General features: G+C 41.6%; 1 protein-coding gene across 1 annotated transcript in view; it reads right to left on the bottom strand.

The window, feature by feature from the left end:
* Positions 1-18,640, bottom strand: part of LOC124870219 — a 98,543-nt gene that overhangs the window by 13,538 nt on the left and 66,365 nt on the right. The window contains exons 56-66 of the mRNA XM_047368771.1: positions 14,764-14,879; positions 12,005-12,151; positions 11,752-11,856; positions 11,548-11,664; positions 11,284-11,442; positions 10,978-11,139; positions 5,454-5,616; positions 5,180-5,367; positions 5,001-5,093; positions 2,586-2,790; positions 2,294-2,481 (exon numbers count right to left, since the gene is read on the bottom strand). Coding sequence (XP_047224727.1) covers positions 2,294-2,481; positions 2,586-2,790; positions 5,001-5,093; positions 5,180-5,367; positions 5,454-5,616; positions 10,978-11,139; positions 11,284-11,442; positions 11,548-11,664; positions 11,752-11,856; positions 12,005-12,151; positions 14,764-14,879 — 1,643 coding nt within the window. The remainder of the gene's footprint in view (positions 1-2,293; positions 2,482-2,585; positions 2,791-5,000; positions 5,094-5,179; positions 5,368-5,453; positions 5,617-10,977; positions 11,140-11,283; positions 11,443-11,547; positions 11,665-11,751; positions 11,857-12,004; positions 12,152-14,763; positions 14,880-18,640) is intronic.

Below are 18,640 nucleotides of genomic sequence, written 5' to 3'. Positions count from 1 at the left end.
AATATAGAACATTTGTGTATCTTTTAACACCTGAATCTAAACACCTGAGGGTCCGAGTGTGAGAGCACTTGTGCATACAAGGTTTCTACATAAAAATATGAAATAGTGAGTATGAGAAGCCACAGACCTGCCCCCTGGACCCGGGACAGATACGGAGGAGATCCAAGCCACAGACATCCAAAGGCCCCCCAGAGCACAGGAACCCCAGGAGAACCACCGCCGGGACTACCATAAACCCCCAGAGAGGAGCAGGGGAGAATCCCAGGAGAACCACAGAGCAGCCACAGTGCAGAAGCCGCAGGGAGCTGCAGCGACGAGCCCACAGGCCCTGCCGGCAGCCGTCTACGCCCGAGCAGATCCAGCCATGGACCCAGAGACCCGAGACCCCGGGACATATCACTTCCCAAGCAGAGGCCCAACCGAGCCCAGGGGTCCAGGCCACGGCAAACAGCCACCAGGAGTGAGCCAGCACACATCAAAGCACCCAACCACAAGTACACCGGCGGGCAGAGATACCAACCACAGGCAGGTAGTGTGGCAGGTAGGGAATAGGCCCCACATTCAATGGGGGCATAAACTGATCCAGGAGAGTTAGCAGCCCAAGACCCAACCTGACACAAAAAACAGGCACACACAATCACATACTCCCATCCACATGCGTACACATAAAAACACTCACCCACATACCCAACGTAAAGACAAACAACAATGGACGTCGTACATTCACACTCCCCATACATACTCTATACTCCCACATCCAGGTGCCGATACCCCATAGTGACAACCTTCTTCAGGTTTTCCTAATTTGTACCCCAACAACCTTGGATTCATATCAGGCTCCACATCTGTCTGCTGGTCTGCGTAGCTGGCCTCTACCACTACACTTAAAATGCCCTATTTACACAACAACAATCCATTGAAAATGGAATTTTTTTCAGTTTATCTTAACACGTCTAGCAGGCATATGTTGCCACTAGTAGGCAACGTGCAAATGCATACAAAACAGGGGAAAAATGAACACTTCACTGGAGAACCGTTGTTAGATTCAAAAGAGTTAGCAGCACAAGTAACTAGTCTCCAATCCTCAATTATTATTGTTGACATCTTCATCTTCTGTGGGTTTTAAACTAGTCAGCAGCCATTATGTTGTGCGCCTGCGCATTAATTTCCACCGATTTCAGTCATACAGCGCTAATGGTAACACAAAACGTGACCCCGTCAAACTTCGTAGGTATTTTACCTGATAGACCAACACAAAATAGTGCATAACTGTGAAATGGAAGAAAAAGTTGTATTTGAACATAAATGTTCATGCCTTGCTGCAGATTTTCAATTGGATTTGGGACTGGACTTTGACTGGGCCATTCTAACACATGACTGTACTTCAATTTAGACCAGTGGTTTTACAAACAGGTACCACTAAAACCTTCTAACACTGGCATTTTGTCTCCCCAACAACAAATAACTTGAAGTTTAGTAATTTTGTTTGATGAGTAAAATGAAATGTGAAGGTTCTATAGAGATACTGGTGCTTCAAAACAAGCCACTGTTCCTGCTTCACAGCAATAACTTTAGACCACAGTTCAGCTTTCCATAGTTAATTAGTTTGGAATTTAACTTGTACAGAATTGATACTACAATATCAGTACTCCTGAAGGGAACCAGAGTACAACCAGGAATACATGCATCACAGTTTGAGAAAAATGGATCTAAACCATCCCATTGTAGCTCTGGCTGTATGTTTGACCAGCTGGAGGGTGAATGCCTCAGTCTCTTGCAACCTCAAACAGTTTTTCTTTTCAGGATTAGCCTGTATTTAGATTCATCCATCCATCCATCCATCCATCCATCCATCCATCCATCACCTAACCCTGATTTAAATTTCTCCACAGCTTTAACCCTGTGTTGTCTGGGATGTTCCTTGATCTTCATGATGCCTTTTGTTCACTAATGTTCTCTAACCTCTGCAGCCTTCTATGTATCACAGAACATCCCAGCAAATACACTGCCAATTTGGTTGTAACATGACAAAATGTGAATAAAATCAAGAGGTTTGAATAGTTTTGCAGTGTAGTTTGTTTTGTCTTATGATCTTTATTTTATTTGGAAATGTACACCCATTTCTGCTTCCCGGGCCTGCAACATGCTCGAAAAAAGAGAAAAGCATTCACAGACTCTAAACTTTATGAGGTAAACATGACAGCTGCCACAGTATTCTGGTTTCACTGCAGGGAGACATGACAAATACTGAAAATAAATTATTTGAAAAGCCAAGAGGTTGCAGTTTCCTCACCACATCCAGAGCAACTCTGAGGGCTGTGACTCCTGCTAGTGACAGGGGTCTCAGGTGGGGGTTCTCTAGTTCTGCAGGAAGGACATCCACCAGTCTTTCAGTCCACATCACAACAGCCTCCTTCCATGCTGCCTCCAACCTCTGGCCCTTCACATCCTGGTATACACCTGCCAGAGTAGCCAGAGGCCCTGGACATGGAAGTTCAAAACACTATACTGATGCTGTTGTATAGTTAAAAGGAGCTAGATTCTTGAACAAATTAGACTTTTGTCCAATGCAGAAAGAAACTCACTCCTGAGCTCCTGCTGTCCCAACAGCGAGGCTTGTTGGAGCTGACCCAGAAAGTTGGGCAGGCTGCTGGTCAACGTGTGACGCAGGGAGCTCCTGAGCCATAGGGACAAGAAACCTCTGTCTCCCTGGGCGAGCAGGGCCTCAGCCTGCTTCAAAACAAGAAGAGGAACAGAGCTCCACTCCTGCGGCAGCAGACTGTCTGCAGACTAAAGGAAAGAAAGCATAGTATCAAAAGCTACATTTCTGTAAAACCTTCAAAGGCCCAGATTTCCAGATATTGCTGGGTAAGCATTAAAGTGCCTGTGACATCAAATTTTCATGATTAATCCAATTACATTTATGTAAAGTAAAAAACATCGATAACATATTTTAAAGGGGACCTATTATGCAAAATTCACATTTTGATCTTTTTTATACTTCCATTTGGGTCTCTAATGCTTTTACAAACAGTCCAAATGCAAGGAAAACCCATTCAGCCATTTTTTGGCTATAAATGAATGTTTTGTTTTTTCTAGAAAACATCTGGTTTCAAAAGCGGTGTAATTTTGACCTCACAACTACACTGGCACCTTGTACTGTTTCCTGAGTCCTGCCAGAACAGTTGTTGAGATATATTGTCATACATTTCACTAAAAAGGCATCTGCAGACCACTCCTTTGTGATTTTGTTGCCCTCTTTTATGAATTTATGTAAACTGACTGCGCCTACAATGGCTGACAACACAAACAGCAGTGAAGAATTTGATATTTCTTTACATATATTTCAGTCATTATGAGAGAGAGACGCAGCAGCGTCAAAAGAAGAAAGTCAGCTGTCATCAGATGGCAGAGCATAAGTGCTGCGACGTGTGGACGGCCATCTGCTGGATGCCAGAGCACGGCCGGAGTCAACCTGCATAAATCATACCGCACCAACAGGAAACAGAACGAGCACAACATCTGGATTTTCATAATAATTCACTAAACACAGATTAGATCTCGCTATATTAATAAATACACACATGTATTTATATGTTCATGCATGTATTAGCGGTTGTTTACATCAATTAGATCAGTTACTGTGTAACTAAGGTATTATAAACCGAACAATCAATCATTAAATGCACCAAATTAAGCAACAAATATAGCTTTGCTGCACTCAGAAAATATCATGAAAATGACTGGATGCATAAAACAAAAAATTGAGCAGTTTAATTAACTTCCAAAAAATGAATTGTTTTGAACTTGCTACTGCATTCATCACTGATTTTAATTGCACGATCTGCGTATGGTTCTTGGCGCTCCTCTGGGCTTGCAGCCGATCGGACCGGAGCAGATACGGTGTAAATCCAGGGTCACAGTAAACGTGGCACTGAGTGAAACAAGTTTAGCAGCATGGAGCAGCACAGCAGAAACAAGGGATGATTCAAGATCTGAAGACACTACCTGGTGGATCAATTTTTGAAAGTGTATACAGAATCTTCAGAGAAACATTTATTTTAATGTATCATATGTGTATGTAATTCTAGTTCTTTCCCATAGAAAGTACTCCTGTATCAGTGCTTCTGTGTTCTTTTTCTGTCTTCTCTGTTCTCTCAAACCCCCAGTCGGTCGTGGCAGATGGCCGCTCACACTGAGCCTGGTTCTGCTGGAGGTTTCTTCCTGTTAAAAGGGAGTTTTTCATCTCCGCTGTCTCTACATGCATGCTCAGTTTGAGGGATTGCTGCAAAGTCAACGCCAGTGACTGTCCACTGTCGCTACATGAGGAGTGAATGCTGCAAGTCACTCACTCACTCACAGTCTGCTGGGTTTCCTTAGACAGACAACCCTTTTACCAATTTGAACACTAATCTGTCCAATTGCACTGTATGATAGTTAGGGTCAGTTGGAATGTATGTACTCGACTTGAAATCTGTATGATTCGATTGAATTGACTTTGCAAAGTGCCTTGAGACGACGTGTTGTAAATTGGCGCTATATAAATAAAACTGAATTGAGCTGAATTGAATTTAACAGCAGCAGCAACAATCTTTTCTTTGGCGATCTTTTCACATCAGATGCTCTAAACAGTGTGGCGTGGACTCTTTAATTTAGGAAAATAAGGCAGACTGACTGCTGTCATAGTGTTGCCGCAACTACCAGCAATGCACTGTGTAACCATTTTGAACACAACTCGGCTTCTACCTGAACTGTTTATCATTGACGCTCACACAATGAATGACCAGAGACTTCCCCTTTGACGTAATTTCTGGTCGACTTTGGACTTGCTATATTTAACATCGAAATATGCTCATTCTGTATCACAATTGTCTTTTATCACATCTATAACCCTAATATCATGTCAATTACTGCCCAAGTCCTTCAATATTAACATGTTTTCTTTAAATTTCTTGCATTCGTGGGAAAACATGTTATAGGCACTTCAAGCCACAGCAGACCTGTTTTATGGTTTCTGTAAGTAGATGCCGTGATGTCTTTATCCTCTCCATAAGGTCCTTCTGGATCTGAGAGCTCAGAGAGTGAAATCGCTCCTATGAAATAATGTAGAGCAGTAAATAGAATGAAACAGCTTCATACTGAATGGAAACTTGGGGATCTCTGATGCAGTTAGGGCTACCTCTGCTGCAGTTAATCTCTCCAAGCAGCCACTCGCTCTCATTATCAGCCTCTGATTGGTTATTTCAAGTGACAAACTTCCCAGAGTCTTAGACTCTCTGCAGCCTTCTCTTCTCTGCACATCCATCCTCAAGTTGTGATTATTTCCTGCACACACTGCTGCACTGAGATCCTCACAGATGCCTGAACCTGCACAACAACACAAAAGTTTTTATATTTACACTCTTTGTAGTTTTGTTTTTCTGGATTTAGTTAGAGATGATTTGTTTATTTACCATTCATGTAACCTGCTGTGGTCCGAAGACAGTGTCCCTCTAGCGTTCCATTGAGCCAAATCTTTTGACTGTGGTCCAGTGTGGCTTGAACATGGAGACCTGACCTATGGGGCCAGGACAGGGCACTGCTCTCCAGCTCCAAGCTCCAATTACCCACCATCGACTGGAAAGGACAAAGAAAAAATCGTCATTATAACAGGATAACAAAGAATAAAAGTTTTTCAAGTTTTTATTTAACTTCACTAATATAGAGAGGCATGACAACGTTTTCTTTCTGCTTTTTATTTAAAAACTTTGTTTAATGAACTGAAAAAACACAAAACAGACTAAATCTTGAAGAACTACTTTATCACAGCACTTAAATGTTTTGGATTATTAAGCAAATTATTCTTGTCAGAAAAAGAAATTTCAGTAAATACAAAATGTATGTAGTTTATAAAAACTTTGTTCATTTATCAAGGAAAAAAGCAATCCACACCAAACTGGCCCTAACCTAAGCCCCCTAACCTAATAACTGCTTCTTCAACCCTTCAGCAGCAACAACTGACAATGAGTTTTTGATCACTTTGGGTGAATTTTGACCCAGTCTTCTTTGCAAAGTGGTTTTAATTCAGCACACTAAAGGGTTTTTGAGCATTGAACATTCTGTTTAAGCTCCTACCAAAGCATCTCAAATGGATTTAAGTCCTGACTTTGACTAGGCCACACCAAAACTATTGCTTTTTGGTTGTTTTTTAGAGCAATTAACCAGTGAGCTTGCTGCTTAACCTAGGTGTGCTTGGTTTAAGATTGCTTTCACCAGTTACAACAAGCTGTCCAGGTCCTAAAGAAGCAAAACAGCCCAGAGTATCACCCTACCACCACCATGTTTGACATTTGGTATGAGGTTCACTGCTCTCCCATATTTTCTCCATTGGTAGAAGTGAGGCTACCATACAATCGGCACCACCGGGCCCTCTGACCACCATCAGCAGGCATGGCGAGTGAAGTGTCTTGCCCACATTACTGTCGGATCTTGACACAACGACTGAGACAGACGTAACGGTGGTAAGAAGGTGATTCATCACATTTAATACGAGGCAAATGGTAAACTGGGCTGAAGTTATATCTGATTTGTGATAACCTTTGAGTCATGTTATTATGGCAGTTGAAGATGTTTAGAGAGGCTGATGGTCATTGCAGCACATTTTCAGCCAAGTATTATACAACCCAATGAGATCCATGTCTGTCATCTAGGCACAGGCACTGATCTTTGTACAACAGCCCGCCGCAACATGTCTTAAAGACTTCCATTTTGATAGAAGCAGAGACAGTTTGTCAAAACCTGGAAGCATGAACTGAACCAAAGTTGCACTATATCGTGTTAAAAAACCAACATGCTTCTGCTTTACCATGAAAGACAAAAGTGTGGCAGCATGGTGGTATAGAGGGGAGATGACCAGTGCTGCCAATGTTGTGGAGCAACACAAGAGTGTTTACTCCTGGCATCATGGTGTGAAGGGCCATAAGGTGTCTCTTCAAGGCAACTTTGATTACGTCAGTGAGTCTCCATATCTTCACCATACTGGATCAACACCCTGTTGCAAGCGTTCGATGACCCTTCATTTTGTTTCCACTGAACCATCTGGGTAATTAATCTTTCCTCAGATGCTCAGTTTTAAGGGAGGAAATATAGTTTTCTGGCTCCAAAGAGATATCTTACAGATTTACAAGGTGACTGAAATGCTCTCCAGAACTTCCTTTCTGGGATGAAGAAAACATGATCAGCATTTCAGTAGAAGGCATATACAGTGCCTTGCGAAAGTATTCGGCCCCCTTGAAATTTTCAACCTTTTGCCACATTTCAGACTTCAAACATAAAGATATAAAATTCTAATATTTTGTGAAGAATCAACAACAAGTGGGACACAATCGTGAAGTAGAATGAAATTTATTAGATGTGTCAAACTTTTTTAACCAAAAAAAACTGAAAAGTGGGGCGTGCAATATTATTCGGCCCCTTTACTTTCAGTGCAGCAAACTCACTCCAGAAGTTCAGTGAGGATCTCTGAATGATCCAACGTTGTCCCAAATGACTGATGATGATAAATAGAATCCACCTGTGTGTAATCAAGTCTCCGTATAAATGCACCTGCTCTGTGATAGTGTCAGGGTTCTGTTCAAACTGCAGAGAGCATCATGAAGACCAAGGAACACACCAGGCAGGTCCAAGATACTGTTGTGGAGAAGTTTAAAGCTGGATTTGGATACAAAAAGATTTCCCAAGCTTTAAACATCCCAAGGAGCACTGTGCAAGCAATCATATTGAAATGGAAAGATTATCAGACCACAGCAAATCTACCAAGACCCGGCCGTCCCTCTAAACTTTCATCTCGAACAAGGAGAAGACTGATCAGAGATGCAGCCAAGAGGTCCATGATCACTCTGGATGAACTGCAGAGATCTACAGCTTAGGTGGGAGAGTCTGTCCATAGGACAACAATCAGTCGTACACTGCACAAATCTGGCCTTTATGGAAGAGTGGCAAGAAGAAAGCCATTTCTCAAAGATATCCATAAAAAGTCTTGTTTAAGGTTTGCCACGAGCCACCTGGGAGACACACCAAACATGTGGAAGAAGATGCTCTGGTCAGATGAAACCAAAATCCAACTGTTTGGCCACAATGAAAAACGATATGTTTGGTGTAAAAGCAACACAGCTCATCACCCTGAACACACCATCCCCACTGTCAAACATGGTGGTGGCAGCATCATGGTTTGGGACTGCTTTTCGTCAGCAGGGACAGGGAAGATGGTCAAAATTGATGGGAAGATGGATGGGGCCAAATACAGGACCATTCTGGAAGAAAACCTGTTGGAGTCTGCAAGAGACCTGAGACTGGGACGGAGATTAATCTTCCAACAAGACAATCATCCAAAACATAAAGCCAAATCTACAATGGAATGGTTCACAAATAAACGTATCCAAGTGTTAGAATGGCCAAGTCAAAGTCCAGACCTGAATCCAATCGAGAATCTGTGGAAAGAGCTGAAGACTGCTGTTCACGAACGCTCTCTATCCAACCTCACTGAGCTCGAGCTGTTTTGCAAGGAAGAATGGCCAAGAATTTCAGTCTCTCGATCTGCAAAACTGATAGAGACAAACCCCAAGCGACTTGTAGCTATAATTGCAGCAAAGGGTGGAGCTACAAAGTATTAACCCAAGGGGGCCGAATAACATTGCACGCCCCACTTTTCCGTTTTTTATTTGTTAAACAAGTTTGACACATCCAATAAATTTCATTCCACTTCACGATTGTGTCCCACTTGTTGTTGATTCTTCACAAAATATTTGAATTTCATATCTTTATGTTTGAAGCCTGAAATGTGGCAAGAGGTTGAAAAGTTCAAGATGGCTGAATACATTCGCAAGGCACTGTATAATGAGAGGAACTCTATCTGCAAAATATTTATGCATTGAACACAAAAGAACAGAGGAAACAAGCTAATATGTTTCACTATACAGAAGAGGTTCATATTTTAAAGCACTTTGCAAAAGTATTCACTCCTATTGAACGCTTTCACCGTTTGTCATCTTACAATTACAAACTTGATGGTATTTTATAGGGATTTGATTTGATACATCAACATAAAGCATTGCATAACTGTACAGGAGAAAGAAAATCATACTTGGTTTTTAAGAAATTGTTTACAAATAAAGTTTGGTGGTCATTTGAATTCAGCCCCACGGATTCAATATTTTATAGAACGACCTTTCACTGCAACTACAGCTTCAAGTCTTCAGATTGTGTGTGTTATGTCAACTGACCTCTAGGGACTCTCTTACTTAGGCCCTGTTTACACAACAAGGATCCATTGAAAATAGGATTTATTTTTCTGTTTCTACCTGACAACGTTTTAAGTACAATCTCCGTACACAAGACAACAGTAGAGACAAAACAATTGTGTAATTCCCGTGCCACACCACTGGTTGGCGGTTTGTTCTTTAAAACTCAAAAACATGCGGAAACACTTCCTGCTTACAAAACAGGGGGGTGGGGGGCTGCTGACTCAAAAATGAGTCAGCAGCACAAGCACTCTGCAACCTGCCATTGTTATTTTGTATCTACGTCTTGTGGGCTTTAAACTGATCAGCAGCCGTTTTGTTGTGTGCGTGCACATTACTTTCTACTATTTTCTATCATACTGGCATGAGCCAAGGCTTCCCCGTCTACATGACAACAAAGACCAGCACGTTTTCAAACCATTACACTCTGGGAGCCAGTTTTAAATGTTTCCCGCTGTCGTGTAGAAGAACAGTAAAAACTCATCTAGACTTTTCAGTTTTCACTAGAAAATCATAGCTTTTTTCTCTTTTTTGTTTGGAGGCCCGCTAAACCCTGCAGTCACACCTCGATGCCCTGTTGAAGTAACTTCCTCCTCAACATTAGTCGGCACAGAAGCTCCAGAGTCCTACTGCCACCTTCCTTCCCCTTGGACGTCTGTGATGTGGTGGTTTCTGTGCTTGGGATTTCCTGTGGAAATTAACCCTGTGGACTGAGGGACAGAGTAGTTCCGTTGTAAAATTTAGCTCTGGTTAACTGTTCAATTTAAGTTATTTTGTATTAGATGGGAAGCTGGGTATGGGTTCTCTAATATTTTATTTCAACTACTTTTCACCTGTTTTGTGGTCCTACCAGGGAGTTTAGACATTGTAATTTTGTTTTGAGAGATAAGAAATGTGTTATTTCCAGACAAAACCACCCCATTTTAGCTTTGGCTGTATGTTAAAGGTTGTTGACGTGCTGGAAGGTGAACCTCCACCTCAATCAAGTATTTTACAGCCTCTTCCATGATTTTCCTGTATTTGGCTTCATCCATCTTCCTCTTAACTCTGACGAACACTCTGTTCCTGCTGGAAAAAAGCATCCTCACAACATGATGCTGCCAACTCATTGCTTCTCTATGAGGATGGTGTGTTTGCAGTGTGACTTTCCTCCAATCATAGTGTTTTGCATGTAGGCCAAAAAGTACAGTTTTGGTCCCATTTGACAAGAGCACCTTCTCCCAAATGTTTGTAGTGACCCCTACATGTCTTGCTGCAAACAACCTTCACTAGCCTGTCAGTTGAGTTTGGTGGCTATGTCTTGGTAGGTGTGCAGGTGTGCCATATTTACTAAACTAACACTGCTTTAAACTTCTCCACAATGTTCTCCCTGACCTGTCGGCTGGGTTCCTTGGTCTTCATCATGCTGTTTGTTCATTAATGTTCTCTAACAAACTTCTGAGACCTTCTAAAGGTATTTGGTTGCACTGGATTCTTTTTAGACATCAAAGTAAAGGTGGGTAAACACAAATGGAATACCCATATTTTTCAGAGCCCATAAATAATTTGCCTTTTACTCATTACACCTACGCCTTCCCAATTATTACCCCTTTATGTTGGTCTCTCACATAAAATCCAAATGAAATACGTTAAAGATTTTGGCTGTAACATGAGAAAAAAAACAAAAAAACATTTGTTGAATATTCACTACTCTCTTTACCTGAGTATGCAGAGAGATGTTGGTTCCCTGAGCAGTAGAAGAGTTGATAAGGGCGAGCGTAAAACTGGACTGGTGCAGCTGACCCGGAACTGACAGGTGAGACTGAGTATAGAACAGCTCCTCTCCTGAGGTCACTCTGTGAGATCCGGACCACCACAAAGTCTGACAGATACAGACAGAGTAGAGTATATGTGGAAATCTTTGGATACTGTCGGATCATATTAGTAAGAGTACCAGATGGCTGTCCTTGCTCACATAAAAACCCCACTTCCAGTTTCTACTACTACTACTACTGTGTGGACTCACAGGCTGTTCAGGACAAACTCCTAGCTCCACTCTGTGCTCCAGATGGTCCCTAAGGTTTGTTTGAACTTTGGCCAGGAGCATGTGAGAATGGCAGGGTGCAGGGGACACTCTGTCCAAATCAACATACACCTGAAGGCCATGCAATCCCTGATGACTTCTCTGAAAAGAAATCAAAGAAATAAAAAGACATGACTTCCTTTTTCAAGCATAAGCCATGAATTGTGCAGCTTTAAATGTCTCCCAATTAAAGATAAAACATAATACCTGGTAGGTCATGCCTTGTCTGAAACTTTTGTTGTGCCATGTCACATCTGCAGTCTGTGAATACAGGTTTCCTCCATAACTCATTGATACACAGCCCCTTCCAGACGACACTGCCATCTGCAACAACAGACATGCACATTATGGTCCATAAAAAGGTACATTAACCACACTTTCAACCTTTAAAGATCCAGAGGATCTACCAACCCGCTGAGCTGAAATCAGCACACATGCCCTGCCCACATTGGAGTTCAGTTTATTCAGGCTGAGAGTGATGTTGACTGGAACCACACCATTCCAGGACAGATGGGTCTGCATAATACAAAGACAATGACAACCTGGATGTTTTTCTTACAGACACTAGAGCTTAAAGTTTCACTTATAATTGGATGGAATGTAGTTGAGCAACAAAAGCAGTGTGTTCTAAAAGTAAAATAAGCGTGTGGACTTCCTTGAGTACCCGGTGCCTGCTGCTTCTCTTTCTCTGTGAGCTGTGTGACAGTATGTGGAAGGACAGCTGGCTCAGCATGGAGGAGAAAGGATGTTTTAGCTCCAGCTTGGTCTCGTTTGTCTCCTCAGAGAGACTCCATGAACTGAGAGCTCGGACCTGCAGGAGAAAAACAAGCAAATACTGGACTTCAAAATCTTTATGTTTTATAAGAAAAATGTAATTTCAACAGTTCAACTGTTCAGAGTGATCTGCAGTATGAGTCCCTCTAACCTTTCCTGTCTCAGCTGAAGAAAGAATCCCCATAGCATGATATACTTCCAACACCATGTTTTACCATTCAGAGTGATGTTTTCTGTCACACATGGCATTTTGATTTTCACTCCCATTAAGGCCAGATTTGTTGTGTAAATGACTACTGACTGTATTCTGTCAACAGATTCTCCCACCTGGGCTGTGAATCTTTGCAATCCCTACGAATTTACCATGGGCCTCTTGGCAGCTATTTTGAATAATACTTTCCTTGCCAGCCAGTTTAGGTGGTTGGCCATGTCTTGGTAGGTCTGGAGTTGTATCGTACTGAACAGAGCTCTGTGAGATGTTCGAAGCTTGGTGTATTTTATTACAACCTAACCCTGCTATACAGGTCCTTCTCAAAATATTAGCATATTGTGATAAAGTTCATTGTTTTCCATAATGTAATGATGAAAATTTAACATTCATATATTTTAGATTCATTGCACACTAACTGAAATATTTCAGGTCTTTTATTGTCTTAATACGGATGATTTTGGCATACAGCTCATGAAAACCCAAAATTCCTATCTCACAAAATTAGCATATTTCATCCGACCAATAAAAGAAAAGTGTTTTTAATACAAAAAACGTCAACCTTCAAATAATCATGTACAGTTATGCACTCAATACTTGGTCGGGAATCCTTTGGCAGAAATGACTGCTTCAATGCGGCGTGGCATGGAGGCAATCAGCCTGTAGCACTGCTGAGGTCTTATGGAGGCCCAGGATGCTTCGATAGCAGCCTTTAGCTCATCCAGAGTGTTGGGTCTTGAGTCTCTCAACGTTCTCTTCACAATATCCCACAGATTCTCTATGGGGTTCAGGTCAGGAGAGTTGGCAGGCCAATTGAGCACAGTGATACCATGGTCAGTAAACCATTTACCAGTGGTTTTGGCACTGTGAGTTGGTGCCAGGTCGTGCTGAAAAATGAAATCTTCATCTCCATAAAGCTTTTCAGCAGATGGAAGCATGAAGTGCTCCAAAATCTCCTGATAGCTAGCTGCATTGACCCTGCCCTTGATAAAACACAGTGGACCAACACCAGCAGCTGACACGGCACCCCAGACCATCACTGACTGTGGGTACTTGACACTGGACTTCTGGCATTTTAGCATTTCCTTCTCCCCAGTCTTCCTCCAGACTCCTTGATTTCCGAATGACATGCAGAATTTGCTTTCATCCGAAAAAAGTACTTTGGACCACTGAGCAACAGTCCAGTGCTGCTTCTCTGTAGCCCAGGTCAGGCGCTTCTGCCGCTGTTTCTGGTTCAAAAGTGGCTTGACCTGGGGAATGCGGCACCTGTAGCCCATTTCCTGCACACGCCTGTGCACGGTGGCTCTGGATGTTTCTACTCCAGACTCAGTCCACTGCTTCTGCAGGTCCCCCAAGGTCTGGAATCGGCCCTTCTCCACAATCTTCCTCAGGGTCCAGTCACCTCTTCTCGTTGTGCAGCGTTTTCTGCCACACTTTTTCCTTCCCACAGACTTCCCACTGAGGTGCCTTGATACAGCACTCTGGGAACAGCCTATTCGTTCAGAAATTTCTTTCTGTGTCTTACCCTCTTGCTTGAGGTTGTCAATAGTGGCCTTCTGGACAGCAGTCAGGTCGGCAGTCTTACCCATGATTGGGGTTTTGAGTGATGAACCAGGCTGGGAGTTTTAAAGGCCTCAGGAATCTTTTGCAGGTGTTTAGAGTTAACTCGTTGATTCAGATGATTAGGTTCATAGCTCGTTTAGAGACCCTTTTAATGATATGCTAATTTTGTGAGATAGGAATTTTGGGTTTTCGTGAGCTGTATGCCAAAATCATCCGTATTAAGACAATAAAAGACCTGAAATATTTCAGTTAGTGTGCAATGAATCTAAAATATATGAATGTTAAATTTTCATCATGACATTATGGAAAATAATGAACTTTATCACAATATGCTAATATTTTGAGAAGGACCTGTAAACTTCTCGACAACCTTCTCCCTGACCTGTCTGCTCTGTTCCCTGGTCTTCCCTGTTCACTAGTGTTCTCTAACAAACCTCGGAGACCTTCACGGATCAGCTGGATTTATGTTGAGATTAAACAAAAGTGGACCTTAATGAGGTTTGAAGGCAACTTGTTGCACTGGATTTTTGGGGGATCAGAGTGAAGGGGGATGAATAAAACTCCAACGACACTTTAGATGTTTATGTGTAAAGTACATTTGAAAGCCATGTATCATTTTCCTTCCACTTCACATGTATTCCATTAAATCCCAACACACCTGAAGTTTTTGGTCATTATTTGACAAAATGTAAAAAACTTAACTTTGTAAAAATACTTTTACAGGCCTTTTATATTATCATCCATTTTTCTTCATGTGCTTTTGATATTTCAGGCCAACCTGGTAGTAGACGGAGTAAAATGCATACATGCCAGAAAGTAAAGTGTTTGACTTAAAAGAGTGCTATCTTTTCACTAGGGTTGTGACACACTTTGCTCACCTGCTCTACTTGTCCTTGTCTCTTCCAGCCCAGTAAAATGCTGTCTAGTCGGCCAAGTAAAGAACTCTCATGCACCATCTCTAAACTGCTCAAACGAGGGAAGCCACCGATCCGAACTGTTGGCAAGGAGAAGAAACAGACTTCAATCTGTAGCTATTCATATTATACAACGAAAAAAGCATATTTAATTAAATTGGCATCATGTACACAGACTGTGCATACACAAAGACGTTTTTATGTATTTTATGATTGAATCCAGTTCTTCTTCTGACTGTAGATCAGAACCCACAATTACTATCCGGTCCATGTTTAAAAAAGATGTCCTTTATTTAAGTCTTTTAAAATCATAATAAATTTATTGGCTTGCTTTTGCAGCCAATGTGAGTGATGAGGAAAAAAGAGCTTTGGTCTTACAGGTAACCAATGTTCTGACACATTCAAACCAGGCCAGGAACACCTTCTTATCATCTCATTGTGGCTTAAGGGGCCTAAAGTCACCCAATGAACAGCCAGAGAGGTAGTACTGCAATGTTAACTTTTATTTTTGGAAGCATCATTTTGCTTGTTGGCTCAAGTAACTGATTTGTGAGGCAGAGGAGGTTGAGAGAGGGGCTCATCTTTGTGTCCATAAGGGGGAGCAGTTTTGTGAAATGATTTGAGATGAGATCCAGATTGTAACTTCTAAAATGTTTTAGTAACGGAAAGCACTGATAGAAAAATTTAAAACAGGTTATCTACAGAAGCTATTACTCAATAAACTTCACAACAGGCCCCAACAAGTTTGTCAGAATGATCTAAATTATTTTAAGACCAGGATGATATGTTTAGCGTCCTGACCTCCAGTTAAGCATACAAAGACGGCATCTTTCAGCAGGCACGGTTTCTAGGATAAGGAACAGGACACTAAACAGAACAAAGAAAAAGACTGATGGACAAAAACAGAGTGGTCCTATGGGAGTACACAGAATGTCAGAGGATTTCACCTTAAATTCTTCTAAAGAACAGTTTGAAGTATTACTGGCAAGAAAGCACCAGAGCACTTTTAAAATAACATCCAAATTCAGCCAGAATCAAGATCTGAGAACTGTGGAGAATCTCCGGAGAAATGTGGATGAGTGACCTGATGCTCCCCACCCAAACTGGTTGGGTTTGAGCAATCCAAAGAATTTTGGCACCTCCAGAGGAGAGGTGAGCCAAAAACAAGAGAATCATTTCCAGGAAGGCTTACAGAAGTCTTTGCTGCCAAATGAGCTCGACCCAGGTACAATAAAAGACATCTAAATTCCTATGTTAATAAATAAGTCTGTCTCATTTACAAAACAAAAAACAACACTATAACTTTACCTTTGGTGGAGCATGAATTGAATCTATATCAGGATCAGTCGGAAATCTCTCTGTCTGCAATTATGTACTGTATAGGCCCACAGTAACCCTGGAATAGCTGGAAAGATCCACAGCTCAGGTGAGAGGGTCTATTTAAAGGAGATTAGTGGCCTTTTTTCATTAATGAAAGAGATAAAAAGTTTTCTCACTGATTTCAGAAATTGAAAATTGTATACAGGTCCTTCTCAAAAAATTAGCATATTGTGATAAAGTTCATTATTTTCTATAATGTAATGATGAAAATTTTATATTCATATACTTTAGATTCATTGCACACTAACTGAAATATTTCAGATCTTTTATTGTCTTAATACGGATGATTTTGGCATACAGCTCATGAAAACCCAAAATTCCTATCTCACAAAATTAGCATATTTCATCCGACCAATAAAAGAAAAGTGTTTTTAATACAAAAAACGTCAACCTTCAAATAATCATGTACAGTTATGCACTCAATACTTGGTCGGGAATGCTTTTGCAGAAATTACTGCTTCAATGCGGCGTGGCATGGAGGCAATCAGCCTGTAGCACTGCTGAGGTCTTATGGAGGCCCAGGATGCTTCGATAGCGGCCTTTAGCTCATCCAGAGTGTTGGGTCTTGAGTCTCTCAACGTTCTCTTCACAATATCCCACAGATTCTCTATGGGGTTCAGGTCAGGAGAGTTGGCAGGCCAATTGAGCACAGTGATACCATGGTCAGTAAACCATTTACCAGTGGTTTTGGCACTGTGAGCAGGTGCCAGGTCGTGCTGAAAAATGAAATCTTCATCTCCATAAAGGTTTTCAGCAGATGGAAGCATGAAGTGCTCCAAAATCTCCTGATAGCTAGCTGCATTGACCTTGCCCTTGATAAAACACAGTGGACCAACACCAGCAGCTGACACAGTACCCCAGACCATCACTGACTGTGGGTACTTGACACTGGACTTCTGGCATTTTGGCATTTCCTTCTCCCCAGTCTTCCTCCAGACTCTGGCACCTTGATTTCCGAATGACATGCAGAATTTGCTTTCATCCGAAAAAAGTACTTTGGACCACTGAGCAACAGTCCAGTGCTGCTTCTCTGTAGCCCAGGTCAGGCGCTTCTGCCGCTGTTTCTGGTTCAAAAGTGGCTTGACCTGGGGAATGCGACACCTGTAGCCCATTTCCTGCACACGCCTGTGCACGGTGGCTCTGGATGTTTCTACTCCAGACTCAGTCCACTGCTTCCGCAGGTCCCCCAAGGTCTGGAATCGGCCCTTTTCCACAATCTTCCTCAGGGTCCGGTCACCTCTTCTTGTTGTGCAGCGTTTTCTGCCACACTTTTTCCTTCCCACAGACTTCCCACTGAGGTGCCTTGATACAGCACTCTGGGAACAGCCTATTCGTTCAGAAATTTCTTTCTGTGTCTTACCCTCTTGCTTGAGGGTGTCAATAGTGGCCTTCTGGACTGCAGTCAGGTCGGCAGTCTTACCCATGATCGGGGTTTTGAGTGATGAACCAGGCTGGAAGTTTTAAAGGCCTCAGGAATCTTTTGCAGGTGTTTAGAGTTAACTCGTTGATTCAGAGGATTAGGTTCATAGCTCGTTTAGAGACCCTTTTAATGATATGCTAATTTTGTGAGATAGAAATTTTGGGTTTTCATGAGCTGTATGCCAAAATCATCCGTTTTAAGACAATAAAAGACCTGAAATATTTCAGTTAGTGTGCAATGAATCTAAAATATATGAATGTTAAATTTTCATCATGACATTATGGAAAATAATGAACTTTATCACAATATGCTAATTTTTTGAGAAGGACCTGTAGATTCACTACACATAGAGTGAAATATTCTTGTCAGGATCTGCCATTTTGGGTTTTGTGTTTGTTTACTTTCCTAGTTATTTTCCTGTGCTCATAATGGACTTGTGTCTGTACTGGTTCTGTTAGATCTCAGTGATGCATTTGATACAGTCGACCATAATATTCTCTTAGAAAGGCTGGAATATGCTGTAGGGATCAGGGGAACAGCACTAGGCTGGTTTAAATCTTATCTGTCTTACAGATTCCAGTTTGTTCATGTAAATGATAAATCATCTTTAAACTCCAGGGTAATTGTGGAGTACCACAGGGTTCAGTACTTGGGCCAATTCTCTTTACTATATATATGCTTCCAATAGGTCAAATTATCAGGCAGCATGGGATACATTTTCACTGTTATGCTGATGATACTCAGCTTTACTTATCCATAAATCCTGATGAGCCCAACCAGTTAGATAGACTACAAGCATGTCTTGAAGATATAAAAACCTGGATGACTTTAAATTTTTTGCTTCTAAATTCAGACAAGACAGAAGTTGTCGTCTTTGGACTGGAGTCTTTAAAAAAGAAACTGCTTAGTCAATCACTTAACCTGGATGGCATTAAATTGACCTCCGGTAATAAAGTAAAAAACCTTGGTGTTACTTTTGACCAGGACATGTCATTTAAAACCCATATTAAACAGGTTTCTAGGATTTCCTTCTTTCACCTC

This window comes from Girardinichthys multiradiatus, chromosome 6 (genome assembly GCF_021462225.1).
Source record: "Girardinichthys multiradiatus isolate DD_20200921_A chromosome 6, DD_fGirMul_XY1, whole genome shotgun sequence".
Lineage (NCBI taxonomy): Eukaryota > Metazoa > Chordata > Actinopteri > Cyprinodontiformes > Goodeidae > Girardinichthys > Girardinichthys multiradiatus.
This window is presented reverse-complemented; position numbering and strand designations above follow the sequence as displayed.